Source organism: Mus caroli, chromosome 17 (genome assembly GCF_900094665.2).
Source record: "Mus caroli chromosome 17, CAROLI_EIJ_v1.1, whole genome shotgun sequence".
NCBI classification, from domain to species: domain Eukaryota; kingdom Metazoa; phylum Chordata; class Mammalia; order Rodentia; family Muridae; genus Mus; species Mus caroli.
Genome location: NC_034586.1, coordinates 9,026,603 through 9,051,286, shown reverse-complemented (window position 1 = coordinate 9,051,286; position 24,684 = coordinate 9,026,603). Strand labels below are relative to the sequence as shown.

The window sequence follows — 24,684 nt, the reverse complement described above, 5'->3', positions numbered from 1 at the left end:
CTTCAGCACTGCCCAACTAGCTCTCCCAATACTGCAGCCAGCAAGGGGCAGGGTCTCCTGCTCCCCTGCCCTTAGGGCTGGTTCACCTGCCCACCCCATACCACCATGGTCAGTTTTGCTGTGCTGCCCAGGTGAGGTGCAGGGCCCACTCTCAATTTCTAGAAATCTTTACACTGCCTCTGCTAGAAATGTGACAGACCAAACCTAAAGGACGCTCACTCACTACAATGTGCTGGTGAAGTTACTTTTTCAATATTATCAAGATTTAACCAAATCCCAATGACATGAGAAATATGCAGGGATACAGGGAAAAACAAAGCTGTAGAAAACTGTGCACAGCAATCAGTGATGTGTTTATTGCAAATGAAACCATGGACAGGAATGGCCAGACTCTGAGCAAGCAGTATCTCTCAACAGTGAGATTACACATGAGTATTCTTCTATGTACTTTACTTCTTTCCATATTTCCTATAACACTATATTGGCTTCATGATCAAATAAGAATTATAAATATTCAAGATAAAACTAGATAGTGAGTCTCAGCATCCAAAATAACCCTTTCTCTTTGTGATAAGCTGTGCACGTAAGAGCTGAAGCATGGACTTGGGTCTGCAGGCAACCCTCATGTACTCCAGTCTAATTGTAGCCCACATGCACTCCTGTCTGCAGGTAGTACACGTGCATGTGGTCTGCAGGTAGCCCCTGATCAGTCCTGTTCTGGGTGGGGCAGCAACACTTCCTGGGACAAAAGATCTAGGTTCCATGAGACTCCCCAATGCCCCTTCCCACACATCACAAAGAGCTCATGCTTGAAGATGTCACCATGGTAAGAAATATAATGGCTTTCACAGTGTTCATGTCCTAACTGTCAACATACCCCCTTATTTCCACATTGTCTTGCATCCTTCAAATGTCCATAATTTACCTATCAAGAGGCCTTAGTGGTCCAACCGTTGAGATTGGCATTCTCTAAAACCTTCTATTCTGTCTCTACAACTCTCAACCATGGTGCATCTACATGGCTCATGAGCACAAGTCATTCCCAGAACATGGTTCCAGACAGAGGAATATGGTTTCGTGCAGTATTATGACAAGGAACAGACAGTGAATGGATGGAAGGATTCTACCTTGCTTGCAGGGCTCAAAACCCAGTGTTCCAGGTCCTATGTAGGTAGTGTGAGTATCAGGGAAGAGTCTCAGCAGAAAACATTCTCTTGTGTATACACACACACACACACACACACACACACACACACACTTTTGACTGGATAGAATAAATGAAAAGTTCAACTTTAAGTAGCCAAGAAATCTGAAATAGTCTTTCAAGTGAATATGAAAATCAGCTTTGACCTAATGTGTAAAATCTAGCCACACTTCAGAATCTTACCAATGTCACCATTTGAGGAAGGGAATTGTAAACCTTCCCCATGAAACAGTCAGACTACAGAGCCATCTAAGACTGGTTCACACCACAGAACAGCCTGCCGGATTCAATCCAATCATTGTTTTAAGTGTCTAAAGGTGCAGATATCTTCATGTCATGAACCATTTTCAGTTCCTTCTTCAGCAGCTGGGACATGGCTCTGCCCACTAAGCCTTCTCAGAACACTAGGGCCCTGGCTTTGAAGCCCCTGATACAAAGTCAAACACAGTTTCCTCTTTCTCAGGGGCAAATGAAACAGCAAAACTTGGGGCCTTCCCCTGTGTCCATTCATCCTCTTTCCCCAAACAGATTCTGCTGGCTACTTGGTTCAGATTCTGGCACTGTTTCAGTATTATGTTCTCACTGAATAAATGCAGAACTTGTGTGCTTTGTGACAGGAAAGGGGCATTTTCCTTTTTTCTCAGAGGAAGGAGCACAGTGAGGCCTCCTAGCCCCTCTCTCTCCTCGCATTGCTTTAGCTCAGTGAGGCTCAGGCCCATGGAGCGCACCAACTGCTCAGCTGCCAGCACTGTGGTGGAGACAGCTGTGGGCACCATGCTGACACTGGAGTGTGTGCTGGGCCTTATGGGCAATGCTGTGGCCCTCTGGACCTTCTTTTACCGTCTCAAAGTATGGAAGCCTTATGCCGTCTACCTGTTCAACCTGGTGGTGGCTGACCTGCTATTGGTCACCAGTCTGCCCTTCTTTGCTGCCTTCTATCTAAAGGGCAAGACCTGGAAACTTGGACACATGCCCTGCCAAGTCCTGCTCTTCTTGCTGGCGTTCAGCCGTGGTGTGGGAGTAGCCTTCCTGACGACAGTGGCTCTAGACCGGTATCTGCGTGTGGTCCATCCTCGGCTCAGAGTTAACTTGCTGTCTCTGAGGGCAGCTTGGGGCATCTCCAGCCTCATCTGGCTTCTGATGGTTGTTCTCACTCCCCAAAACGTGCTCACTTGCAGGACTACCCAGAATTTCACGGAATGCCCCAGCTTCTACCCCACAGGAGGGGCCAAGGCCATTGCCACCTGCCAAGAGGTACTCTTCTTCCTTCAGGTCCTGCTTCCCTTTGGCCTCATCTCCATCTGCAACAGTGGGCTCATCAGGACCCTCCAGAAGAGACTCCGAGAGTCTGACAAACAGCCCAGGATCCGGAGGGCCAGGGTGCTGGTTGCCATAGTGCTGCTACTGTTTGGACTGTGCTTCCTGCCTAGTGTCCTGACCAGGGCTCTGGTGCACATCTTACAGGAATTTAAGAGCTGCAGTGTCCAGCAAGCCATAGTGCGGGCCTCTGACATCGCTGGCAGCCTCACCTGCCTGCACAGTACATTGAGCCCAGCCATCTACTGCTTCTCCAATTCAGCCTTCACCCACTCATACCGGAAGGTGCTCAAAAGCCTTCGAGGCAGGAGGAAGGCAGCAGAGTCACCTAGCGACAACCTCAGGGACTCCTATTCCTGATGACTATTGGAATCCTCAGTTCACCTTTTGTTTGGGAACCACTTTGGATCTAAGTAACAACCCAATAGTCTCAGGGTAAGGAGAAAGAAACTGCACTGCAAGAATCCAGACACAGTACGTCTCTGTGGTGACAAGCTGGGCTCACTTGGATTTCCCCCTGATATTTACAGTGCCCTGTGGCTGATTTGAATCGCCAGGACAGAGCCTTCCTCCATTGCACAGTGGCCATCCTGATGGAGTTGCCATGTTGCGTTGAGCATCTTTGCACTTCAACACAGGAAGAACTCACTGACTGCATTGGCAGAAGAGAGTGTTGATGCTGCTCCAGCACCCTCTGGTCTTCCCGGTCATGCTCTCTTTCCATGCTTCCATTCCCCAGTGTACAAACCACTGTCTTCTTGCCCTCCACGGAGCTCAGAACAAGGGACGCCAGCAACCTCCCCAGGCTCTGAAGAGGTCACATTCTCTTTATATATATATATAAATTTCTTCTTTGTGTAGGCTGTACAGTGTCTCAGAAAGTCCGGTGAGCTACCTCCCTCACTTTAAGAAATGTCTGCTAATTGCCTCAAAACTGACCTAGAAGTTCTTGCTTTGCTTTGAATGTCTGACTACTTTTTACTCTCCCTCCCCTGCTTTGGAAGAGATGCCATACTTTAATCTTCGTCCTGGGGAAACGGACTTGGAATTGAAATGGTGCTTGAGGCAAGCTAAGGGCTGGCAGATCATGTCATGGGAGCTGGGGCTGCTCTTGTCTCCTCAGTCCTAGAACACACAGGCCAAGCACAGCTGTTGAGCAGAGGGAAAGGGCTCATCACTACTTTATCTCTGTTTGTATGCTCACATCTAGAAAGGCAGTTACAGCACAGAGAAATCTCCACAATGCTTGTGGGGGCACCTACTGCCTTCCTAAATGCTCTTACAATAGCCCTGGCTCTTCACACAGGCATCCTACAGTGTTCCCTGTTTGATGCCAAAGCTGACTGCAATGGCATCACCATGTCTGCTTACAGTGTTCCTTGCCTGCTTGGTAGATTCCTTGTCAGGACCCCACCTGTGACATTATGCAGAAAGGTAGAAAAGTCCCATAGAGTCCCCAGAGAACAGAGACTCTACAGCAGTATATTGGTTTTCAGGATTTATTTCCTTCTAAGAGGGCAGACTGTCACAGGCCTGAGACAGAACTGCAGCCTGACCAGGGTGTGACTAAAATCTGCTGAGTGGAAGCATTCTGTGCTGTGCCCTCTTTCTTCCCTTTTAACTGAGGGAAATTGGCTCCAGTCTTCTCTCCCCACCCTCAGGCATCAGCAGTTTAAATGATGCTTTGAAAGCCTTTTATTTAGCATAAACATTCCCTATGTTGTATTATTGATCACATGAGTCTCAGATCTCTCCTACTCTTGGACCTTTAAGTCTGCTACTGCACTTACAACAGTCTGAACATCATGCCATTATCTGGACAGACTCTTCTCTTATGGAGCTGTAAAACAGACCATTGCCACTCTTTGTAAAGCTTTTCTGGGCAGGTGTAGGGAGGCCCAGGATCCCAGCTTTCCCTGCCCATCCTCCAGTTTCTTGCCTTGGACTCCTCTCTCACTTCAGCGGTACTGCCTCATCTCTGCCTATTTCTGTCCCTGACAAATGACACATCAATAAGCTCAGTGGTTTGGGAGACATCCTCAAACAACATCCCTGCCCTCAGGGTCTTATTTTCTGCCCCCACAGCAGGCACAGAGGAGGAAACACTGGTGCCTTAGCACGGACATGCTCAGCTGGACAAGATGGGGAAGGACACAGCATTGACAAAGTCCCTTACCTTAAATCTATTCATGTATAGCCAGGGAGATCATGGAGATAGCATCTTGCTCTATCCCTTAGCTCTGTGACCTGAGACAAGATGCATAACTGATTTCGTCTGTCCCCACCTCCAAGATGAGGGGAAAATATCTATAAGAAATCCTTGCAGGTATTAAACACGGAGAGCCTGTCCTGTCACAACCATTCAGTAGACATTAATTTAATCAGCACTTATTTCTGTTTGCCTTGCTGATTTTCCCATCAGTCTGTGGGCCTTGGAAACATTGTTTTTCACCAGCATGTCTCCAGCCAGCTGAGCATACAGTTGGTGCTCAGTGATGGGAACCTTGTAAGGTTCATTTAAACTAAAGGCTTTCTGTTCCCTTTGCCCACACTTTACAATGAGCATGCCTGGCTTCATCTCTCACATTGGGAAAAAGGATTTTTCTTGCCCAGGGTGGTGAGAGCTGTCCCTAAGGCATTCTCCTGGGTCACAGCTGCATTTGTGTGGCAGACTAACCTCCCTCTAAACTGTCAGAGGGAGGCACTGACACAAAAGGAAATGGGGGACACTCGTAAACCACAGGTCTCAAGGCCCCAGCTATGTCTTCTTTGGGTTGCACGGACAGGACTACAGTCTCTCTTTCAGCTAGCATCTCTCCAGGCTACTAGATTTCTGGGAAAGATGGCACCATAGCTGTTATGGGTTTTGTTGATATTACATCTCTGTCAGATTCCCCTGATCCTGACATCTTTTGTGAATATTCCCAGCTCCTGCCAGCCTCTGGCCTTAGTCAGGGACATTCCCTTTGTGGAAACTCACCTGGACAACATCTCCAACAGTAGTTGGACACAGCAGGGACTCACCTGATACCCACATCCACTGTGTCCTTACCCACGCTGTTCCCTCACAGCCAAAACATCTGGCTCCCTCTTCACCTCTAGTGCTTTGCTAACAGCCCAATTCACAGAGACCACTTCATAAATGAACAGAAAAGTGAGCATATTAGCCCAAGCTAACAATTGCACTCAATTATGTAGCAGGTTAGGGTTTGTTTGTTTTTAAATGCGGTTTGAAAGTCTGACTCCAGAGGCAAACTTAAGATGATCTCTTTAGGAAGATGCTGATAGAAATGAAAGCTAATGGTGCTGTTTGCTGAAAGATTCCCACTATGTGCACATGGTATTCTCACCAGTAATCTAAGTAACACTGGCCCTACAGCACATCTGTGGGGACTGTCTTGATGTGGAAGATCCAGCCCATTGTGGGTGGCATTATCCCTTAGGCTGAGGGTTCTGAAAAGTTTTGAGTCATTTCAAAGCCAAATGATGATGAGCAGTGCACAGCAGAATAGTGGACCAAAACACAGGGTTGGTAGAGCTTGGATGAAGACGAGGGACTCATGTTGACACCCTCAGAGGTTTTCATCTGTTAAAGTTCATGACGTCATATGCCATTCATGACATTATGTGCCATTTTCACCGTGACTGTGTCGGTTCAGAGGCTCAGTCACTGTGCTGTGAAGGATTACCACCGTCCATCCCCACAGCCTTTTCCTCCATAAGCGCACGTGGTCAGCCCTCCTTACTTTGAGCCACACTCTCCTCTCTGTGTCTGAATCCAGCTCTCTAGATGCTTCTTATGAGTAGAGAACTACAGTGTGTGTTCCACAAAGGATGCATTCTACGAAGCATGGTATCCTCAGAGCTTACCCGTGAGGTGGCAGGCATCAGCTTCCTTTCTTTGCAATAAAAATAAAACCAGGAAAAATAAATCGCATCCGTTCCTGCATCTACTGATCGGTTCTTGGGTTGCTCATGCCTTTTGGCTGGTGTGAATGATTTGGTATGAGCACATGTGTGCAGATGTCCCTGTAGAATCTGCTTACAGGGAGGGAGTGGAGTTTCTGTGTCGCATGGTAATTCTCTTTTTAATGTTCTGGGGACTCTGTTTCCCCAGGAGCCACATCACTTTGACTCTACCAGCAGTTGCTGTACAGGGATTCCAAACCCTCACAACCTCACCAGCCCATTATAGGGTAGTTGTAGAAGACAGAAGGCAGAATTTCTTCCTGGGAATCTGAATGCTTATTATGAAAACATGGACGAAGCTCTCAAAGCCAGCCCTTGGCAATGCCAGTGGGGAACACTGTGATTATCCTTTACTTACATTCTCTTCCCATTGTTTTAGTCAATCGGGGCTGATAGAACAAGACACCCATGGCTGAGGAGGCAAAGCTTGGGGGCTCACAGTGCTGGGAAGAAAGCAAACAACCAGATTATGACACTGGCAGAACAGGGTTGGTGAGGGATGCTCTCAGTTCCAGAGATGGCATCTTGAAAGTGTGTTTTCTTGTGGTTGGAGGATCCTGGGAACATCCATGAGCCTTGAGTGTAAGGGCATCGTGCTGGTTAGTTTTAAGTTTCAACTTGATACAAGTTAGAGATACCTAGGAAGAGAGCCTTAATGAAAAATTATCTGGATCATATTGGCCTAAGGACATGACTGTGGGGATTATCTTGGTTGCTTGTTGACATAGGTAGACCCAGCCCATCGTGGGCACCACCATTCCCTAGGTAGGAGACTCTGAATGGTATAAGTAAGAAGAAAGCTAGCTGAGAGCTAGCAAGGAAGTGAAATCCATGTATTTGTTCTCACTTTGCTCTTGACTGGGCATGCCAAGTTTCAAATTACTACCTTGATTTCCCCACAACCCTGGACCATAGCCTGGACTTGTTAGCCAGTCAAATCTTTCTTACCTAACTTGCTTTTTGTCAGTGTTTCCCACAGCTTCAGAAGTGAAACTAGAGCAGGCAGAGATCTCATGGAACTCTCGGGGGTGCTTTGTTAATGGGTGCCTTCCTCATGTGCCCTCCTTTCTCACAGCATTGGGGGCTGCCTGACAATGAGGCAAAGTGCTCCATTAACAACCACTATCTGGATTTCAAGTTTCCGCAGGGTGACATTTATGTTCCCCTCTAGGACAGATCCGTGACTTGAGTCCTACTCCACTCTATGAGTAGAAATGAAACTGTCCTCCAGGGTCCTGCTAGGACTCATAGGCTTTTAAAGACAAGTATTAGGGCATGCATGATAGCAAATTCTAGCAAGCCAGCTAGGATCCACATGGGAGCCATGCTGTCCCCTAGTGCTCACGGTCTCCTTTCTCATTCAGGACCCGACTCTGGTCAGGGAATGTGGAAGGAAGGAGTCCAACCATCTCTACCCAAGGGTCTAGTGTGGTGCTAGTGGGCATGGCCATTACAAGTTCGATTTCTTTTCAGTTAGTTTCAGTCTGTAGAAAAAATACCCTCCCTGGATATTTTGAAGTCCCATTTCTTTGTGTGAGCCTTTGAGAGGCATTGAAGAGGCTTGGAGGTCCACAGCAACATGTCCTCAAGTGTCTGTGCTGTGGACTGCAAGCGAAGGGCAGAAGCTGGAGTGTGGCTCAATCAAAGAGCGCTGCCCTAGGGTGTGCCGGGCTCTGGATATGATTTCCAATACCACAAACTCTTCATCCATGATATTTTTAGAGGTGATTCTGTAGCCCCCATGTGTGAAATCCATGATATCCATCAGGGTTTGTCCACAGTCACTTTGGTAATAGGTGAGCTCACTGAGGGATGCCCTGGACCCCATTCTCCAACTGCCAGAGGTGTCACCAAGCAGAAACACCCAGATGAGAGCAAGAATGCCTGGGGAATGACAAACGGGAGCCAGTGTGACTGTCCGCCATCCTGAGACTGATCTACCTCCCTTAGCAGAATAATGAAGGCTTAACCTAGGGGTGTAGGATGAGTAATACTAAGACTACATAGTACTAAGTGCTTAGTACATAGACTAAGGGATCACAGACTAGGGACAGCGGTTCAAGCATTGTGAGAGGGGAGGTGCCTCTTGCCCAAGTCAGTTACCACTGCCTGTTCCCCACTGTCAGGACATACATCCTCATAGCCTTCTTCAGAGATACAATAATTTCACATCTCACACATGACTTTGGGGATTTTTTTTTTTACCAGTCTCTGTATGACCTGGACCAGCAGGTCTCTCTTCAGTGACAGGGTCCCAAGTGTAAGGACCAGGAGATTAGAAGATAAGAAGTTGGATAAGTTTGGGGTTGGGAAATCTTGTATAGCCTGTGTCTTATGCCAAACGGGCTTATTAAGAAGTACGGCTTCTTATGTACTATTTCCTGGGAGAAAAGGGACGGTGTCAGCTGAAAGCTATCACACAGTGGAGCAAAATCAGCAAGAGGCTAACCAAGCATCCCCGTACAGAGGGAACACAAGATATCTCAAGGGTGCCATCAGCTGAGCACAGAGGCCTTGGGGCTGATAACTCAGGTGTCTTCAGGGAGAAAAGCCAAGTTCCCAAGAACCAAAACTTTAAACTCCCTCAAGGCCCCCAGCTCCAGAACAGCCTTGCCAGGTCTGGCTCTGGACAAGTACACAGAACTAGGTTCCGTCTGTCCTTTCTGCAGAGTTCCTGAGAAAGCCTTGCATCAGCCTGGCTTTCACTACCTGCAAGGTACCCCTGGCTCCACACACTTCCCAGAGAGCCCCATCATGGCTTAACACCCTTCAGGCAGTGTGTTGGCTTAGAAATAACTAAAAAACAAACAAACAAACAAACAAACAAACAAACAAACAAACAGGGAACTGAGAACAGACTGAGTCCCAAGACTGGGAAGGGTGATCTCTTTCTGTTCCAATTTCTGCAGTGTCACTTTGCATTACAAAGGACATCTTTCAAAGGAGCTGGCAGAAGGCAATTCACCTTCTCTTTCAGTGATACAACTTGGTGAGGCAGGGAGGTGCTGCAGAGCCAAACTGAAGGGCTAGAAGGATCAGAGAATCTGGGTGGGGGGATGGGGGGAATAGCTCAAGGCTGCATGTCCCTGAGCACCTTGATGGGGGTGAAGGGTGACTTCTTAGTCACTAATGGTCCAGTGCCTGTCCCTACTCTACATGACCTTGTAGCCCTCCTTCCTCTGGGGTCAACAGCCCCCCTCAGATGCAGGCAGAAAGGCTCTCTCCAGTATTTGTGCATCTAAGTCCTTCCACCCAAGGAACAACTAGAGTTAACACCTTGGGTTCCAAGGATGCTGCGACACACTGATCATCTCAATGTTTTTCACCTGTGCAGTTCTATTGTGACATTTATGATGCTCAGCTTCTGCCAGTATGGACCATCAGAGCACAGATTCCATGTTCTGCTCAGAACTCGGGACTAGCAGTCGCTTGTCCAGGCTGCAGAAGGAACCAGAAGCAAACACTGGCTAGCAGCCTCACCTGGGGGCTCTGTCTAGCACAGTGTCTGGCTTCTGAGAGAGCTAGCAAAGGAAACAGACCAAAGAAGCCTATCATTTTCGAACAGGGTTGAGCAGGGAAGTGTCGAGTATGTGGACTTACTGCCCTCTAGTGTCAGATTTTAGCAACTGCATACAGACACAACGTGCATAAGGCATGGTGGCCATATTTCCAGAAAGAGCTCTCCCACACTCCCCTGGAATGGTGGAGGACGTGTGTGTGTATGTGTGTAACGTGTGTTGAGGGCATGTGGAATTAGCTATGCCCTACATCGGGGGTGGGGTGGGGGGGGGCAGGCAGGGTGGGAGGCACCTTCCAGATACTGGTTTCTCAGAAGCCAAGCAGCCAAATTTGGGCAGCCTGTCCTGACCCTTACGAATGACAACAGTTGAAGTTCAGCTGTGAGACAGGGAGACTCGTCCATGTGAACTTAGCTTTGTCCCCGTTCCACATGGCGAACAGGGGATGTTCTGTTTGAAAAGAGCTTGGGGACCATTTGTATTTAGGGCTGGGGCAGGGAGCTGTAGTGTTTTACCATGGTTTCTTCTCTTTGAGACAAACTCTCACTGCATAGCTCAGGCTGGCCAGAAAGCCTAAGGTTCTCTCTATAAGCACACACCACCATGTCTACCACTGCCTTACTGTCATGGCATGGCTCCCAAGAGATCAAACTCGGAGACTGCTCCTGTCTGGCGCCAAGGACTTTACGGCTTTGGAATTCTTGAGAGATTTTCTGGATTCCAATGGCAGAGTCCTATAACTGGACTACTATTACCGCTAGTGCAGTTCAGATGTCTCAGATTTGGGTAAGGAGTCTAGTTCTCATCTCAGGTGAATGAAGTTAAATATTCTTTTCTTCTGGAGTGCACACTCACCTTTTCAGTGGCAAGTCAGGACCAAGAAGCAAATCTGCTGGGTCCACTCTCTAGGTCTCTAGTTTTAATCAGGCATGGGACGTGGCAGCCTGTGGGGTCAGTCCAGCCTGCCTGTGGCCAGGGTTTCCAATTTTATCGCAAGTCCCATACTCTGGGGTGGAGTACAAGAGGACCAAAATCAGTGGCAGACGGGGACTCCCAACAGCACTTTCCCCAAGCTGCTGAACCTGGTGCTGTGGTGAGAATTGGTTTCTTACCTAAGCTCAAGTGGGATGAGAAGAACACATGGATGATGTTCTCTGTGCCTGCTTACCCGTCATTCCTCGCCGGAGCAGAGTGGCAAACACCCACACTGACAGACGTCACATGGGAGTGTTTTTCAATTCTACATTTTGCTGTTTTATCTCGAGTCTTGCTGTGTTGCTCAGGTTGGCCTTAAACTCTTTGGTTCAGGTGATCCTCCTGCCTCAGGCTCTCAAGTGGCTGGGGCTACATCCGGGTGCCATTGTGGTCTGCTCATCTATTTTCACCTTAGATCATGGGTTTCTAGCCAAGAAAGGGGGTCAGGTCGATAAGAGGATAAAGGTGCTGAGTCAGCTGTTGGAGGGGCAGGACCAGGCATGGTTTGTGCCCTGCTTCCTCCTCTGCCCCAATGCCAGCAGCTCCGTCTGCTCGGGCTGCCCCCTCCCTCTCTGTATTTCACTCACTCGATGGTTGTTCTGCCCTCTCCTTGCTAATAGGCACCAATTTCTTGAGAGGTAGAACCACATTTATGACAGGACAGACAGAACTCCCAGGTCGGGTGACTTTTACACCATGTGACCTGGAAGAGTGTCACCCTGGGCCACCCTGGCAATGACTGTTGAGTGGTGTCTGGTCTGCTTTGCAGATGAGATTTGTTCATTATGTGGGGAAGGTCATGGGCCTTAACTACTAGAATCCGTGATCCTCAAATTCAGGTGACTCTTCAGTCCCAGAGTGAGGTGGGCCACTCTGAGAAGACTTGATCTCAGCAACTGTTGGTGCCCTGTTGTGCTTGGAGAAAAGCAATCCGCAGAGTCAAGTCTGCAGTTGGCAATTTGTGATACCTTGGAGGCGGGTGTTGCTTAGATGCGACTGAGCTGAGAAGGGCAGGTGTCTTGACAAAATAACACAAAAAACAGCGACAGTCCAGGACAAGCCTACCTTCTATTCCCAGCCTTGCAGACCCATGCAGAACTCTTCTGCTGGGAACGCAGAGCCACTTGTTGGGGTTGGGCGGGGGCAAGTCTCTTACATGCTGCAATCACAGCTGCCTTGATTCTTGACTAACTTTCTAAGGACACCTGTGGAGCAGACAGTATTGGCTTGTCTCTATGCAAGGGCAGGTGAGCTACCTGCCCAGCGTCTTTCTTTATAGGCAATGCTCATTTCAGTGTTAATTATGGGAGGGTTTGCTTACAGCCCCGCTCAGGAATCTTGGGATCATTGAACATACGGCGTTCATGCTATTATAAGCTGTGTGGTCCCTTCCCCAGTGTTTGTGAGACTTTGTTAGCATCTTCAGGACCGGCAGGCTCAGTTATTGGCCTGTAAGTGGGGCAAAGATCAAGAAACCACACTACTTCATACCCGATTCCTCCAACCTAGAAAGCACAGAGGCCCACAGCTGGAAGCAGACCTGCACTTGACTGTGTGGGACTCTAGCGGTTGAACTTCCCCCCGCCCCCAAGCTTCAACACCAAATCCCTAGAACCAGCATGTATGGCAGGTTGGGGAACAAAGAGGGGTTGAGAACAGAGGATCTTTCCATGTCATCCATGTATCTTGTGAGCTCACCCTGAGGGGAAGAAGCTGTTTTTAGTGACTTTGCTGTCATGCTGAAATCTCTTTAGGGAGTTCTGGTGTTCCTGCCTGCTCAGAGCTCCAACAGGGCCAGAAAAATCCGCTGTGGTGGGAAGCCTGGCACATGGGCTTCTATGATAGCCAAGCATACATCTGTGTTTGTGTGGTGACACGGTGCAGGACGGTAAGCAGAGGACATACAGGTATTGCCTATTGACATAAACTCCCTAGGAATTCACCAACCAAGAACTTAGATCAAAGAGTCAAAGACTAACAGTGTAGGTTCATTTTCACCTAATTTAAGGAAGGAAGGAAGGACCCATGAGGACAGGGGACAAAGCAACTCTTCGTCACGTTTTGATACACAGCATAATGTCAGTGCTCCCAGCTTAACACAGGAGAGCATATCTCATACACGTAGATTTAAAAGTGTGTGCACATAAATGCGCTTCTATTCCCAGCCTTGCAGACCCATGCAGAACTCTTCTGCTGGGAACGCAGAGCCACTTGTTGGGGTTGGGCGGGGGGGGGGGGGCAAGTTTCTTACATGCTGCAATCACAGCTGCATATACATGCATACTCGCTTGCATTTATGCAAATATGCCAACTCATACCTCTCTACGCATACATGCCAACATAATATACACATAATAAGTGTGCACATATTCTCATACATTCATGTGTATGCATTTTATATATAACCACTACTTCTCCCCTCCCCCCACTGCTCTGAAATTGTAGTGGATGGTGTTCTGACTCATTTTCCCACGAGGTATACATATATAAATGCACACAGACACATATACACAACATTTTCAAGTGGATAGATCCCTGATGCTCTAAATTATAAATGCATGTATACACAAATGTGTGTGTGTGTGTGTGTGCGCACGCGTGTGCATGTGTGTGTGTGCAAGGCTCTTAAGTGGAGAGGCCAGTGCTATGCCCCCCCCCCCACGAAGTTCAGTGGCAGCAGAGGTTCACAGTGACCTAGAGTCAGAGGAGAAAACAGAGGAACTAAGGAGCGTTCTGTGAACTGTTATTAGCAACGCAGAAAGTGCAAAGGGTCTCATTATCCCAGAAAAATATTACACTTCATAAAATCCATGTTTATTCAAAAAATCTCATGGGAAAGTTTGGAAAGCATAATAAATATCTGTACAGTGGCCGCCCGTCTCAACACACAGCCAGACAGTGTGAACATGGAGTGAGCTGTAAACGGAACTGCTGATCATGTAAACGCAGCGCGGGCTGGGAGTGGGGTGGACAGGTGCCTTTCACCTGCACCGATGAGCCATGCTGGCTTCCCCTTCCACCTGTCCCTGCCACAGAGGGACCCCAGAGACCTTTCCCACTCCAGGTGTCTCACAGTCTTGCGGGTGGTGAAGGGCAGCAAAACGTGCCAGAGAGAATGAAGAGTCACGGTGTATCTCCTCCTGTGCTTGAGAGAAGCCGTACAATGCAGGGGACGTCCCAAAGGGCATCTTAAGGAAGAACACCATTTAATCAAGAATACTGCTGACATTAGATACCATCAGGACGATCCTCACTTAAAAAGCCAAACAATATCCAAAGACCAGTGCACACAGGTAGTTCAAAATCACACACATTCCAACCATAGGACAGGGGATGTTCACGGCTTGCCTGCCATTGACTCTGGGGTACAGAATCTGACAAGCACCCCATCCCCACCTCCTTCAGTGGAGCGCTCATCATGTTCTCAGCCCAAACAGGGCAGGAGCTGCAGTGGGATAGCCCAAAAGTGGCTCCGGGGGATGGGTAAAGGAGTCCCAGGATGTAGGCTGGGCTTTCCCATGACAAATTCTGTAGCTACACAAGTAGTCATTTGTGTAGAGAATACAGGGCCTTTCCTCGTGTTGGGTAAAGGGTCACAGGACAGGTAAACACTGGGGACACGGGGTTACATGCCACAGCAGACTGCTGTGGCACTGAAGACTTTAAAGAACAGGGATTAAAATGATCCTGTCACATGCTCCTCTGGCTGACTCCACGAGAGATTTCAAGTATCAAGTACTGGGTGAGGTGGGAATGTGGGGTACTCCACTTTCTGCAGGGCAAGGCTGAGCATCCTTCCAGACACTTCGAGGATGTGTTTGGTTTGACTGATGGTCTCCTCCATCCCTTTGGCGAGAGTAGGCTGAGTGTAAAGCAGCTAACCTCACATTACTGAAAGAGGTGATGGGCCATGTGACCATGAGGGGGACAGGCTATGCTCGCCTCCTCAGCCACGCCTTCTGTGTTCTGCTGTTCTTTCTTTTCATCGGAACATGTACACTTGAAGCTGCAAGCAAACCTAGCCTGAAGCCGTAAGCAGCTGGAGCGAGGGTGCATGCCAGAGAGGCCCTCGGAGGGTGCCAGAGCTCCTGTTCTTTTCCCAGAGGACAGACTCCGTCACTAAGACTACCCACTATACTTTCCCTCTGGATTTCTATCAAGAAACGGAAGGATTCGGGCCCAGAACATTAACTGGGAGATGATCTCAGCCTTGGGCAGGGCATCCACTGAGAAAGCAGGAGACCAGCCCCAGGGACACTGGAAATGGCGCACAGTCTGTCCCCACTCTGTATTTTATAATTCTCAAACAGAACAGAGTCCAGTGGAGTAATTAAAGCTTCTGAAATACGTTTACGTTTTGAGGTCTGAAATAATTAGACTGAGCAAAGGAATTATGTTCTGAACATTCCACTGGGGCAGGCATTGCAGAAGCAGCCGTGGTCCACCTGTGGTCTTCCTAGTGTAAGCCTGCTGTGACCAACAGGCGCCTCCTACACCTACTGGGCAGAGGGGCTGCTTCTCAGACTGGCAGGTTCTGAGCCTGACACAGTGGAGTGTCTTCTGACCTGAGTCCACTATTCTCAGCAGCCTTCAGAGAGACTTCAGGACACACAAGTCCCTCCTCTACACCCAGGAGGAGTGGAGCACGCCATGCGGGAAGGGTCTCACTCGGTTACTCTGCATGAAGAGTATGCCACAGACAGCCTGGTCCGTGTAACTACTGCTCCCTGCGCAGACTACAGCCTGAAAACAGGTTAGACAACAGAAACACAAGATGCAACATAGGACCACAGCTTCTAAGAAGAGCATCACTCCCACTGACAACTTGTCCAGGCACCTTCTGCCTGTCTAAGGCAAGGGGCTCAGGTGTTTCTCCTGTCCTCAGTCAAGAAGGGATAGGGGAGAAGACATTCTCTGTGGCCTAGGAAAGCAGAAAGTGAATATGCTATACCACAGCAGGCAAATATGAGCAGAGATGCCAACACACCCAGCAATGGCAGAGCCCCACTCTCTCCAGTGTCCCTGGGGCCACAGGGTTAAGGGGGCAGCAGTGTAGTGGGTACTGGCTCTGCCCGGCAATTTCCTGGGGCTCCTGTCTCAACCAACAGGAATCACGCTCTCAAGTAGACTCTAGCCATCTAGACTCTTGGGTTGGTTGCTTTCATCCTGCCAAGTCAGTGACAGAGTCAGGGAGAGGCTACCCAGCATCTTGCTTGAGAGCAGGAGGGTGGTGAGGGGCACTCTTTGGGTGATTGTGGACAGAGCCAGGCATCTAAGCTGGATGCCTTCACACAGCCACTGGCGTCGCCAGAACATCCAGGAACATCCAGCTCTTTGAGAGTGGCTCTGCTGTCTCCAGGCAGGGACTGTGCACTAACACTCTCAGAGAGACAGTGGGACACGTAGGTGACATCAGGATGGTAAAAGAGCTCTGCTTTGGGCATAAGCCATGATATGGAGACACTGAAAGCCCTGAGTGAGCCCAGGGAGGCTCCAGCAGGGTGCTATGAGGTGACAGATTCATTTGGTTTCACTCAGGAGGAGAGAGAGCGGGCGGCGAGGTCGGCGCAGCAAGGCTCAGACATCCTGGGCAGGACCCTTTCCAGGGCTGCAAAGGAAACAGAGAGACAGCCAAGGCCAGATCCATCTTTGTGCTGGACTCATGGGCACTCAAGTGCCCATGAACAGGACCTGTGTCTGGTGTCTGTGAGGCTGAGAGGACGTTGGGCAGGGCGACTGAGGCTGGAGACTTGGCTGGCCACTACAACCTAGTAGACGTGAGTCTCTTCATGCCTCTGCGTTGGGCCAAGCTAGATGAGAGCACAGGCTCTAGCCTTGGTGCCTGTGGGGTCCTGTTCAGAGCAAAGTAGGTGGCCGCCATGGCGCCCTGTAGGAGGAAAGGCAGGCAGGTGAGCACGGTGCCCAAATACTCTTGAATAGGAAGCTGGAAACACAGGACCTTGAGAGTCTCAGTCTACCCCCATGTAAAGCAGGGAAGGCCCTCCTCCAAGATTCCTGGTACACTAGGACATCAGTTATGCTGCAATGCCTACCACGTGATCAGCCCACGCATGACGGTGACACCTCAGCATCCCAGGCTCAACACGGGCTGCTGCTTTAGGGGGATTCAAGACTGGAGTGGAGTTCCTGGGAAGATCATAGGATAACCTTCCTGATGACAGGAAGGCAGATGTGTTTTGGGACCAGCTGGGTCCCCAGGAATTCATTGTCAATGATTCTTTGGCTCTGCTAATCTGAAGCAGTGTGAACTAACCTGGGCGGCTAGGCTCATCTTGGTGTAGACACAACCAGGATCTGCCTTCTAACAGGACTGGGCTTGGACTAAATGTACTCATTAGAAGGGTGGTCTATCCTGGACCTCGGGTCTGCCCAGCAGGTGGAAGCTGCTTAAACAGGAGTTGTGAGCACAAAGGGAACTTTTACAGACTTCTGGTCCAGACTGAGGGCTCCGGGGCTTAGGGCTGCACAGCCACGGTACCAGACACCACCCCTACACCAAAGCTGTCACTTAGACACAATTTGTGCATGTGTGATAAAGTGACATTTACGTGCCTATACCTGGGGACCTTACACACTACAGTTTCTCCCTCCCACCCCCCACCCCCACCCCCATGCTGAGGCACTGCCTTGTTTTGCTCCAGGAGCCCCGTGCCCACTCTCGGGACCCTGGCCGCGAGGTACCTTCACTAGATGGACATCCTGTCTGCTCAGCTGGCTTTGGGATAGGTACTCTCTGTTCACGATCCACGGGTGCTTCAACACTTGAACTGCTGTTAGGCGTTGCTGAGGGTCCACGTGGAGCATCTTGGACACGACATCCTGAGGAGGGTCCAGAGAGAAGGACTGCGGTGTGAGGCTGGCCAGAGAAGGCCCAGGAGAAAACACAACTCCACCTCTGAGGTGATTCTTTGCATTTTGTGTCACATGACTTCTAAGTCTACGAGTTGTGGATGTATTTTAAGTGTCAACGATTACTGACTTAGCAATAGATAGAAACTCTATGTCTCACTGAAGACTTGATAGCAAAGGTATTTCACATGTTAAATGGCTGAAATACTATTCTAATGAAAACGACGGCCTTCCACAAACACAGGAAATACCACAGCAGTGTCCTTCTATAGAGAAAACTAGCGCCTGGCAACAGAGACCGCAGTGGTGCTGGAATGAGTCTGTCCTGGAAGCACAGGTGCTCCTGGTCTCCAGTGTGTGCACGACAGTCATGAGGCACTGTCTGCTCAAGGTCTCAGCGCTGGGACGTGGTGTCCCAGGGCACACAGAATGTAGAGAAAGCCATGCTGTCAGGGCTGTTGGGGGGCACTCTGTGGCAGAGCGCTTGCCTGGAGTTATAGGCTCATGTGTAAAGCCTAGGTCCCCAGGTGTTAGTCCTATGCTGAGAGAGTCCAGAAACTTTAGGAGGTGGCGCCATCTGGAGGAAGTGGGTCAGTGGGAGTCAATTGTTGAGGGTGTTTTGTTGCTGGCTTCTTCCTGTCTCTCCTCTCTGCTTTCTAACTGGCTCTGCCACCTGCTCCTGCTGCCATAACAAATGACCATGGACTGAGCCCTCCAAAACTGTGAGCAGAAACAAATCCTTCCTAAGTTGTTTATGGCAGGAGTCTTGATCACAGCACAGAGAAACTAACACGCCCAGCATGTGTGGGGCCCTGGCTTTGATTTCTAGTCCCACAGAACAATCCCAAACCAAACTATGGCAAACTCAAAACCATGCTATCACAGGATTGTATGAGATGGGAGGATGGAAGGCTCTGCTGTGTGGTGAGTGAGGGAAGGAAGAGGGACAGGAGAGGATGCAGCAGTGGGAGAGGCAGTACTGACAGTGAGCAGAGAAGGTGTAGGTATGTGGGAAGGAGCAGCTGGGGTGGTAGAGTTCAACACACTTGGCTCACGCTCCCCAAACACCAGCTGTCTTCTTTATCACCACATATCACCTCCTCCAAGACCTCCACCAAACCCACTACTGTCACCTCTGCCGCCACCTCCTCCAGGACCTCCACCAAACCCACTACCGTCACCTCTGCCGCCACCTCCTCCAGGACTTCACTATCTCGCCTCTATCACCTTTACCAATGACCTTTGCCATATTTCCCACCACCACCTTATTCATCGGTTCTGCCAGGACTTCTACTATTATTCTTTACCTTCACCTCTATTTTCCACAACCATATTTCATGCTATCCTCTCTACCATACTGCATCACCACCTTCACCGGGTGAAGGGCATATTCTTTATTGCCCTCCATTGTCATCTCAGAGGTTCACTTCAACATTGTCACCTCAGCCACCACCCTACCCTCTACACCTTCAATTCGTGTGTGTGTGTGTGAGTGTGGTGTATGTATGTGACATGGAGGAATGTGTATATGCTGTGTGTGTATGTGGGCATATATATAGTGTGGGGTGTGTATATGCATGTGTGTAGATGGTGTGTGGCATGCACCCGCACCTGTGTGCATGTGTACAGAGGCCAGAGGAGGATGTTACATGTCCTGTTTACCTCCTTCTGCCTGATTTCCTTGCTGGTCTTTTGCTGAACCTGGAACTACATTGGCAGCCAGCCAAATCCAGTGAGCATTCTGTCTCCTCACCGAGCTCTGGAGTTAAAGGCGCACATTTGGCTATACCGACCTTTTGTTTTTGGGTGTTGGGTATTCAAACTAGCACTCCTACCTAGTCAACAGCTCCCTAGACTGACAACCCCTTCTAGCTCATCACTCCAGCTGTCCATGACCCCAGCTGTCTATCACCCCAGCTGTCCATGACTCCAGATGTCCATGACTCCAGCTGTCCATGACTCTAGCTGTCCATGACTCTAGCTGTCTATCACCCTAGCTGTCCATCACCTCAGCTGTCTATCACCCCAGCTGTCCATGACTCCAGCTGTCCATGACTCCAGCTGTCCATGACTCCAGCTGTCTATCACCCTAGCTGTCCATCACCTCAGCTGTCTATCACCTCAGCTGTCTATCACCCCAGCTGTCTATCACCCCAGCTGTCCATGACCCCAGCTGTCCATGACCCTAGCTGTCCATCACCCCAGCTGTCTATCACCCCAGCTGTCTATCACCTCAGCTGTCCATCACCCCAGCTGTTCATGACTCCAGCTGTCTATGACCCCAGCTATCCATCACCTCAGCTGTCTATCACCCCAGCTATCCATCACCCCAACTGTTCATGTCCACAGCTGTCTATCACCCTAGCTGTCTATCATCCCAGCTGTCTATCACCCCAGCTGTCTATTACTCCAGCTATCCATCACCCCAATTGTCCATCACCCCAGCTGTCCAGCACCCCAGCTATCTAGCACACCAGCTGCCATCTCTTCCATTGTCCACAGTCTCATCCCTTCCTGTCACCTTCCATAAAGTACCATTGCTCTGACACATCCTAAGGTCACACGGCGATGGTGATAACAGATATTGACTTATCACCACCTTCACCAAGACCTCTACAACCATACTGATTGCAAACACCAGGGGTGTTTGACCACTGACCTACAGCCTCAGCTGCTGGGCCGAGGCTGTAGGTCAGTTATTTTACTAGACCATAATTTGGTGATAGCAGACTAGAGTCTGATGGCCAGGAGAGTGAAGCTGATGACTGAATTCAGTGACTTTACAGTACATTTAGGCGGTCACCTGGAAACATCTCTAAAGAGGAGACGCTTTGGCAGCAGAGGGCTCTGCATTTGCTCTGCAGCATCACCTCTTTCCCAGGGTCCTTAACTGCCAGCCACACTGTAAACTTCCGGCTTGTAGGCCTGGTCACAGCAGCCAGTTCCCTGAGCACCACCCGCCTCTGACCCTCGCCACCTATGTCTACATTCGCCTACATTCTATTGGCTCACTTTACATTAACATCAAAGTCTTTCATTAAAAAAATAATGCAGGAATCACTCTGAGAATAACATGTTCATAATATTTATAATGTTCACGAGTGGCATTTCCAGCTTGTTCACAGACAATATTCCTGCTGCAGACGGAACGGCATAGGAGGCATGCATCCTGGGAAGAATACTCACTTTTGCTGCATCAGATATGGAGTCCCAGTTTCCCCCAGAAAGGGCGTACTTCCCACTGCCGATCCTAGCCAGAATCTCCTCAGGGGTATCGTCTGGGCCATTGGCAAACGGGGTGAACCTGTGTGGGAAGAGAATTAATACCCTGAGCTCACAGCTCCATACCAGGGCTTTCTGCTGAGGGGACAATGTCTGTCTCTTTTCTGAGTCCAGGACTCATGCCAGGACATGTCCTAACACCACACCACCTTCCTCAGTTGGTCAGTGCCACAAATCACCAAGATGGCAAGGAAGTCCTCTCAGCCTGAGTGCACATCATTTCTGGGCCCTTCCAGATCCCACTGGTGTCAGGATGGTAAAGGGTCTGCCTGAAGATTTGGATTCCATGATGACAGAGAGGTTCAGTGGCCAGGAACCTAGGGTGTGAAGTCTGAGGAGCCCATGGGCTGGTCTACCACCAAGTCTGGGCTCTTGGATAGACTGATTCTTGCACTTACAAAGGTCATATCATGGATGTCAAGTGTAGTTGTGGTCTACAACCTTGACACAGTCAGGTACAAATGAGCACAAATCGTCCAGGAAGAAGAACACGTCAGATGTGCCTTTAAGGGATTGGTTCAGGTGGTAGAGGGAAGGTGGGGCTGGTCGGCAAAAGGTCTGCAGGTTTTGTTTGTGGGCCCAGTCTATGGAGGCCACATAGCTAACTATTCTTGTCCTTTCATTATGCAGCAGGGTTTGAATATTCACCCTAACCCAGATGGCTTGATATTCATTTACACCCAAACACCAGGGAGGTGGGGTGAAGCCTCCAGTCCTGATGCTAAGAACACCCTTGGTGGCCCTCCATTACCCAGCCAGCATGGTGTACAGCAGGATTCCCAAGCTCCAGACATCACACGCTGCATCGTAGCCTTGCCGCTTCAAGACCTGGAGGAAGAACAGGCATGGTCAGGATTGCACTGGACAGCTCCACTTCAGAGTAGGTTTCCTAGGTGGACCATCTGCTGGCCTTGGGCAGTCCTACCTTCCGTATAGTAGCACCGCCCCCACAGGGACAGAGGAGTGAGGCATAGCCCTTGCCTGACTCATGGTTTTAAGAAGTTTTGTTTGCAGTTTACCATATTGGCCACGTTTAGGGGTATCATTCAATGAACATTCATGGTGCAGTGCGACCATCCTCCAGAGCCCCATTTCCCAGACTGAAACTTGGTCCTTGTTAAATACAAATTCTCTACTGGCCAACTCAGTCCCTGACAACCCCACTCAATGCACTCTGTGAATCTGGCTTTGCGAGAAATCCTGTGTAAGTACTAACACACAGTGTCAGCCTGGAGCTCACGGTATAAGCAAGAATGACCTTAAATTTACCATCCTTCTGTCTCCACCTCTTCAGAGCTGGGACAACAATGCACCACTGTGCCTGGTTTACGTGGTATTGGGGATTGAGCCCAGGGCTTCATGAATGCTAGGCTCGTACTGTACCAACTACACCCTGAGTGCCTCCTCCGCCTCTGTTTGTCTATTGTGACAGCCTGGTTTTACTGAGTTATGTTCTGAGCCCTGTCCTCAGGGTCCGTTCACGTTGTGGCAGGAGTCAGAGTTCCTGGCCTTTGCGGGATGAGTAACAGTATGGTATATGCACACACATATCTGCTTATCAGCCAGTGGCAGGTACTTGGGCTTCTGTTGTAAATGATCTTGGCATACCCAAGGATGGACAGACACATTTAATTCTTGAGGATGTGTACCTAGAAGTGAAGTCGCTAGATTGCTTTGAGATGAGATCTTCTCATGCCCTCTTGAGCCCACTTCAGCCTCCAGAGATTTCCAGCAGACAACAGATGTGTGTCACCGTATCAACATGTCTTAGTTGAACATGAAGGATTACTTAGGAAGGATTCTGCTGCATCATCACGTCACATATGTGTACATCAGGGGGATTGTTGGATGTGTTCATATTTGAGTGACGGGAACAAGCCCAGGCTGTAGTCATGGATCGCTGTGGACTGCTGTACTGGCCTGAACTCTGTGTTCAGTTTCTTCCCAGGTGAGAGTGAGGGACCTGCTTTCTTCACTGCTCTCCTGCCATTATGTGCCATGGTGCATGATGGGTATCACAGGCTGAGTGAAGTGCACACTTCCAAGTCCCTGGCTGAGTGACCTCCCAAAGTCGTGCAAATTCTGCATTCGCTTTTCTTTCCTAAATCTATGAGATAAGGGGACTTGCATGTGCTCTGTCAATATTAATGACACCCAAAAGAGCCACAATTAGAGCTTCAAGCCAGCCGCGTCCAAAGGGACCAAGGCTGCTCACACGCAGCCCCTGTATAACTTGAGACTGCTTCTCAGTCACTCTCGGACCTGGATCTGCCGAGTGTCTCTCAGAAAAGCACGCAGGAGTGTCCTACTTAGGACTCAGCGCAGATCTGACTGTTCTACTGAGAAGGTCCGACACAGGGTCAAAAGCCCTTTCTACACCTCTCCTGACTCCATCAGCCACACCAGCCCCTGCTGCTACCACTGTGGCTCCACTTCCCTATCAACTCGCACAAGAAACCAGCCTCGTCATCACAGCACAGTGAGTAGAACCTATTGGGATTGGCCTTGGGACACTGACAAGAGGGACAAGTTGTCCTTTGAGGTTCGCAGTGAGGAGCAGAGTGGGTCCCTTGCACACATGTGAGCTTCAGTTGCACAGTACTGTGGGACCCTAATGTTTTCCAGTTGGGTGGATTCTGACTTGTTGTCAAGGAAACGCTTGAACAGTGGTTCTCAACCTGTGGATGGCGACCCTTTGGGGGTTGAATGACTCTTTCACAAGGGTTACATGTGACCATCAGAAAACACAGACATTTACATTACAATTCATAACTAACAAAACCAGTTATGAAACGGCAACAAAATCATGTTATGGCTGGGGGTCATCATCTAATGAGGACCTGGTTTAAAGGGTCGCAGCATCAGGAAAGTTGAAAATCACTGCTCTATACAAGAGCCACGGTGCACTAGCACCATTTAAGTTTTTCCATTGGAAAATAAAATGTTCAAGGTGATTGAGTAGGACTGGCTGATTCCAGAGCCACCATATATTCTCTCTCTCTCTCTCTCTCTCTCTCTCTCTCTCTCTCTCTCTCTCTCTCTCTCTCTCTCTCCTCCCTCCACAGCAGGCTGCCTTCATCTCCTGAAGACACTGCTGAGCCCACTGTGTTGCCTCAGTGCCCAGAGCTCTCTAGTTACCCTGGTAACAAGAAAGGCTGCTTTCCTAAGCCTGGCAAATCTGCCTTTCCTGGGTTTGGGGGACTATATACCTCGGGAGCTACAAAGTTTGCAGTATAGCAGGGGGTCATGAGCAGCCCATTCTCCGCTCGAAGCTGTTTGGCAAACCCGAAGTCACAGATGCGGATCGATTCGGGGTTTCCAGACTCATCCACGTAGAGAATGTTACTGGGTTTCAGGTCCCGATGGACAACCTGGAAGGCAGAAAGCATTATTAGTCAGAGTTGAGGGAGTACGGGAGGCAAGGGCCACCTGAGAACTCATTACTGTGCAGGAGGAAAAGTCTGTGTTCTTCTGAGGGGCCATCCACGTTGGCCACTCAGAGCCAAGTACCCTGTGAAGGCTGTGGGCTTGCCTTCACGCAGAAGGACC

At 49.4% G+C, this 24,684-nt stretch overlaps 2 protein-coding genes across 4 annotated transcripts in view; one reads left to right on the top strand and one right to left on the bottom strand.

Annotated features, from left to right (window-relative positions):
* The first annotated feature begins 1,866 nt into the window (after positions 1-1,866).
* Positions 1,867-3,733, top strand: Gpr31 (G protein-coupled receptor 31). Its single transcript, XM_021186103.2, has one exon. It carries the CDS (start codon positions 1,922-1,924, stop codon positions 2,879-2,881), a length of 960 nt encoding a protein of 319 aa, XP_021041762.1. The 5' UTR covers positions 1,867-1,921; the 3' UTR covers positions 2,882-3,733.
* Positions 3,734-13,775: 10,042 nt separating this feature from the next.
* Positions 13,776-24,684, bottom strand: part of Rps6ka2 (ribosomal protein S6 kinase A2) — a 285,292-nt gene continuing 274,383 nt past the window's right edge. For all 3 annotated transcript variants that reach the window (XM_029471102.1, XM_029471104.1, XM_029471103.1), the window contains 5 exons: positions 24,345-24,506; positions 21,887-21,963; positions 21,040-21,157; positions 17,686-17,823; positions 13,776-16,870 (listed from right to left, as the gene is read on the bottom strand). In XM_029471102.1, the coding sequence (XP_029326962.1) occupies positions 16,745-16,870; positions 17,686-17,823; positions 21,040-21,157; positions 21,887-21,963; positions 24,345-24,506 (621 nt within the window). In that variant the 3' untranslated portion in view covers positions 13,776-16,744. The remainder of the gene's footprint in view (positions 16,871-17,685; positions 17,824-21,039; positions 21,158-21,886; positions 21,964-24,344; positions 24,507-24,684) is intronic.